The sequence below is a fragment of the Camellia sinensis genome, chromosome 12 (assembly GCF_055761805.1).
Source record: "Camellia sinensis isolate YWXY chromosome 12, ASM5576180v1, whole genome shotgun sequence".
NCBI classification, from domain to species: Eukaryota; Viridiplantae; Streptophyta; class Magnoliopsida; order Ericales; family Theaceae; genus Camellia; species Camellia sinensis.
Genome location: NC_138972.1, coordinates 60,880,612 through 60,886,314, shown reverse-complemented (window position 1 = coordinate 60,886,314; position 5,703 = coordinate 60,880,612). Strand labels below are relative to the sequence as shown.

At 38.6% G+C, this 5,703-nt stretch overlaps 1 protein-coding gene and 1 long non-coding RNA gene across 2 annotated transcripts; both read left to right on the top strand.

Moving 5' to 3' along the window:
- The first annotated feature begins 615 nt into the window (after nt 1-615).
- Nucleotides 616-2,016, top strand: LOC114304180 (uncharacterized). The gene has a single exon (XM_028249337.2). The coding sequence runs from the start codon at nt 616-618 to the stop codon at nt 2,014-2,016; it is 1,401 nt and encodes a 466-aa protein (XP_028105138.2).
- A 112-nt stretch (nt 2,017-2,128) lies between these two features.
- LOC145804161 (uncharacterized) lies at nt 2,129-2,910 on the top strand. The gene is made up of 3 exons (XR_014345787.1): nt 2,129-2,294; nt 2,388-2,632; nt 2,855-2,910. It is a non-coding gene; the product is annotated as an uncharacterized LOC145804161 (long non-coding RNA).
- The last annotated feature ends 2,793 nt before the right edge of the window (nt 2,911-5,703 follow it).

The following is a 5,703-nucleotide window of genomic DNA, read 5'->3' as shown; positions in this document are numbered from 1 at the left end:
ATTTCAACTACCTGTGTTAATTCCCCTTATGCACACAAAGGTTTTTAATTTAGCTCTTTTTATTGCGTTATGAAATTTTATGGCAGTCACAACTTTGGTTAAAAGGAACAAGGGAATTGAGCTTGTAATTTATTCTTCTTTGTATTACTATTTATATGATCTTCACATATTGTTGATTTATATATGTATCTTCTTGGATTTAGCTCTCATAAAACGATAGTAATCACTTTGCTTGGTTAGAGTTTTTCAAAAACAAGGGTTTGGGACTACCAATGATCTATCTACCTAAATATCTAAAATCAAGATTTATCCATTTAGAATTTTTTGAGGGGGTGATTGTGTGGTGATGAAGAATTCGTAGAATCCCTATATTAATGCTTAATTTGATGTTTCTTTTGCTTTGATGATATGGTCTGATCTAATCCTGATTTGTTTGATTTGATTATATTTGTGTTATTTGGAAATGTAGATGCCAATTCGATTGATTGCATTGTTAAATTTATTTTGATTCGCTTGTGTTATTAGAGTCGAAAATTGTAGCATCATGTTTCCTATTTTTTAAGCTTTTACCTTCTTTTTTTTTTTTTTCTCTTTCTTCTTTAGTTCTTTTGCACCATGGATAAGAGTTGGATGCAACTTCGTAATAGAAGGTCACCTCAATACATTGATGGGGTGAGGGAATTTATCTTGTTTGCTCGTGATCATATGAAACCAGAGGCAGATAAGATTTGGTGTCCATGTTATAGATGCAACAACCATATTCAAAAAACCATAGAGGAAGTTGAAATTCATTTGTATGCATATGGGGTGGTCACAAGTTACACTAGGTGGGTGTATCATGGGGAAGGTTTTGAGTTGAATGATAATGATGACTCACAAAATGAAAATGACGAATATCTCGACACTATGACAAAGAAGTCAAATAGTCCCAATACTGAGGTGCGAGAAGTTATTCATGACATACGAAGTGGAACAACCACATTTGGTTATGTGGGAGAAGCAACTAGTAGTCATAATCCTGACTTACCAAGTAGTTGTGGTGGAGAAAGAAATAAATTTGCAAGATTAATGAGGGATGCGGAGCAAGATTTGTATCCGGATTGCCAACGATTCTCCAATCTATCATTCATGGTTAAATTGCTACATCTAAAGATATTTAATAGATGGAGCAACAAATCACTCACAATGTTGTTGGAATTGTTGAAGGAGGCACTTCCCATTGGTGAAACGCTTCCATGCTCTTACAATGAGGCTAAACAAATAATTCGAGATTTGGGCCTCGACTATCAAAAAATACATGTATGCAAGAACGATTGCGTACTTTTTTGGAAGGAGTATGAAAATGAAGATGAGTGTCCTACTAGTAAAGTGCCAAGATACAAAATTCGTAAAGGTAAAGGTAAAGGTAAAAAGATCCCTCATAAGGTTCTGCGATACTTTCCTTTAAAACCACGGCTACAAAGGCTATTCATATCCAGGAGGACGACTATTGATATGAAGTGGCACAAGGATAAACGTGTAGAGGAGGAAAATGTGTTGCGTCATCCGGCTGATTCTGGAGCATGGAAAGACTTTGACAAAAAACATGAGTCTTTCGCCAAAGACCCGCGTAACATTAGGGTCGGACTAGTTAGCGATGGTTTTAACCCGTTTGGAAACATGAGTAACTCATATAGCATATGGCCGATTTTTCTTGTCCCATACAATTTACCACCATGGAAATGTATGAAGGATCCATTTTTTATGATGCCTTTGCTTATTCCTGGGCGTAGGGCTCCTGGGTTTGACATTGATGTGTTTTTACGGCCATTGATAGATGAGTTAAAGGAGTTATGGGAGGTAAGGGTAGAAACATACGATGCATCAAATGGCCAAAGTTTTCAATTACGTGCTGCATTGTTATGGACCATCAACGATTTCCCTGCATATGGTAACTTATCTGGTTGGAGCACCAAAGGGAAATTGGCTTGTCCTTCATGTAATGAGGATGCATCTCACCAATACTTGCATCATTAGAAGAAAACTTGTTACACGGGACATCGTCGTTTTTTGCCGCATAATCATGTCCACAAGAGGCAGAGGACGAGCAGGGTATGTACCTAGACCCCATGCACCTACACCCCATGCATCCACTAAATCAGTTCGCTCATCCACTCAATCAACACCTGGACCCAATGCATCCATTAAATCAGTTCGATCATCTACGCTGCACCCATTTACATCAGAATCGGTACATGAAGTTACGTCACAAGTTTCACACTCGGATACTTCTAGCACACATTGCAACACTGATGGTTTGTAAATATTTTAAGTTTATGTTTTGTTTGGTTGGTGGTTCTCGTCTTTTCAATCTATATATTAACATGATAATTTTTCATTGTTTCTAGTAGGCACATCCAAGGGTAAGAGACGACGTGGGAAGTCACGAAGCCTCAAATTGGCCAAGCTAAAAAATCAAGGGGTGCGACTGCCTATTCAGATTTGTAAGGTTAGTGGACGACCATATGGTGAAGCATCTGAAAAATTTACCAGTGAATTAGGGATTGTCACTAGGCAATTTGCCCCACAAAATGTGCCATCGTGGACTGATATTAGTGAAGAGGATAAAGAAACATTGGTTGCATACCTTCAGGTAAGTGGTACAATTGCTGAGATTTAGATTTCCTCTTCGCAAATTATTTTCTGGATAGTTATTTCCCCAGTAAATTTCCTCTTCCCACATTATTTCATCAAGCATTTTGATAGCACTATTTGTACCATTTATTTGTTTCTGGCACAATAATTAACACGCACCATAAATAACTTTGAGGGAAGATTTTAATGTGCTTTAATTTTTTCTTGTTTGGTATGACAGGAAGGTTTTAAGTTTACCAATGAACCCTATGCTATCGAATCTATCCTCAATTTGATGCACGATTGGTATAAGAGCTATCGCCATGACCTACGACAACGCTTTAGAAGTTTCCCTACAATGGAATCTGCCCTTGCGGATCCACCCGAAAACATAGAAAAAGAGACGTGGAAGTTCTTGTGCGAAAAGTGGTCTGACAAGGACTATAAGGTAACGTTGATAGTCCCGAAAATAGCAATTACGAATAGAATCAATTTGTTCATTTGAGAATAATTCTGCCTACAAGTTTTATTTACTCAACTTGCATGAAAAGTCGATGGCTGATGAAGTACAAGTAGACTTATGTATGCCATATGGAGAAAGGAAACTACAAATCATTTAATATGTATGAAGCTAACAATAAGAAACATACTTTGTCTTTATGCGGATGCCGCTTTGCGTGGAACTCAAATGGAGCCAAAAAAGACAGTCATTGTCAAGAATTTTTTCTTTTGGTTTGTGAATATTGAGAAAATATTGGATCTGTGGATGTCGATAGAATACACTTGACAACCCAGAGGGATGTTTTCAACCATAATAACTTATATAGGAAGACCTACTTATCAATCTTAAAGAGACAAAATTAATAATTATACCCAACAGATAATAATTATAACCGAATTGAGCATTAGGGACACAGGTATGACAAGTGGGCAAGATACATTAATTTCTCTTGGAGTTAATTTTGTTTTGAGAAGTTATAGTAAAACTATGCCTAAAGATGAAACCAATGGAAAGAATGTTGCATAAGTCACTAAAATTCAATGTTGTAGAAATACAGACGTGGTCATGAGATATAGATTTGATATTTTATCAAAACACCATTAGACAAGGACACAGCATTCTTCAAATAAAAATATATGATATAGTGATTTTATCCTCTTATTTTTTTCTACAATTTACTAAGCCATTTCAACCTGTTATCTCCAATTCTATATTTCTTGTAGATGAGAAATGTTTAATAATAAAAGAAACACTTTGTACTCTGACTTATGCATTTAATAATAGGTGAGATGTGGCAAGAATAAGTTGAATCGGGAGAAGTTGAAAGTCCTCCACACTGCTGGCTCGAAGGCCTTTAGAAAAGTGCAATATAATGAGGTATTAATTATAGAATCTATAATTTATGTTTTGTAATTGTAATTGAACAATGTAATCTATATTGAGGTTTAATGTGTGCTATAAATGGCACAGCGAGACCGTGCCACTGGAGAGGAACTTGGACTTGTTGAGTTGTACAAAAAGACGCATTTTAGTGAGAAAAAAGAGGCATGGGTGCATGCTGATGCTGAGATTAGACATGTAAGACATCAATCTTTATGTACTTTCATTCCTTATATCCTTAATAAAATGTGGCTAGATACTTAATTTTATCTCAACTAATGAATATTGTAGTACAAGCTCGAAAAGCGGCAGGAGAAAGCTATTGAAGAAGGATCTTGCCCGATATCTGATGAGCAACTTTCTATTGAGGTATTTGGACAAAAAGTTGGCTACATACGAGGCTTAGGGCAGCATCTACACTTCTGTACTAAATAGTAGCAAACATACCTTGCAGCTTCACCACCAGCTCCCAACCCTCACATCAGAGTAGGAATGGCAACGGGCCGAGGCGGGGCTGGGGACTACCCTCCCCGTCCCCGATCCCCGACGGGAAGCCCATCGGCCTCCCTGCCCCCGCCCCTGATCGGGTATCAGGTATCCCCGACCCCACAAATTCCCCAAATTACTTTTTTCTTTTTCCTTTTTTGATCTGTAATCAATATTCAAACAAATAACATCCAATCCAATAACATCCTATTCAATAACATATTTTCAAACAAATAACATCCAAGCATATTTAGTAACATCCTATTCAAACAAATAATCAATTCATATTTTCAAATTAAAAAAATCTGTAAACAAAAAGATGACAACATTTTTTTAACACATTCAGATGGCAACAAATCTGTAAATAATCTGTCAACATTTTTTCAACATATACAATTAATAAATTTAGAGGAAAAAAAAAAAAACAGAGCTCGAATTGAAACAGCAGTGAACCCTAGATCGAAACAGAGGTTGAAATATGTATACATTCTAGATCGAAACAGAGATCGATATATATATATATATATATATGTAAGCCCTAGATCGAAATCCCTAGAGAGAGATACCCTTTCAAAATCGGCGGTGAGGTGAGGTGAGGTGAGGTGAGGTGAGGGAGGATCGGCGGTGAGGGAGCAGAGAGAGTAATAGCCCCGTCGTGTGTGTGTGTGTGTGAGAGAGAGAGAGAGAGGGAGGCGAAACCCTACACAGCAGCGGCAGTGAGGGAGGATCGATGATGAGGTAAAATCGGCGGTGAGAGAAAGAGAGAAGGGGAGACGACACACCAAACACAGCGACGAGCGAGAGAGTGAGAGAAGAGCAGCGGCGCCGTTTGTGTCTGTGTGTGTGCGTGAGAGACTGAGATAAGTGTGTTGTTTGTTGTGTTGTGTCAAACCCTAACAAACACACACATATGTATATACCACGGGACATAAGAGTAATTTTGCATCGGGGGATAAACGGGGCGGGACCGGGGCCGGGGCCGGGGCCGGGTCGAGTACGGTTCTTAGACAACTATCCCCGTCCCCGGCCCGAATGTCATCGGTGATTCATTTTTGAATACCATCCCCGGCCCGTCGGGGGTATTTTTCGAAGAATAACCACTCAAATCGGGGTCGAGGGGTCGGGTCCCCGTCGTGCCGGGATCAGATTGCCATCCCTACATCAAAGCCCTTATTGCCCCAGGATCAACAGCAGAGCCCAACTGAAAAACAAAAACAACCAGC

Coding starts and splice junctions, on each gene's coding strand:
- LOC114304180 (XM_028249337.2), top strand. CDS start 616: ATGGATAAGAGTTGGATGCAACTTCGTAATAGAAGGTCACCTCAATAC.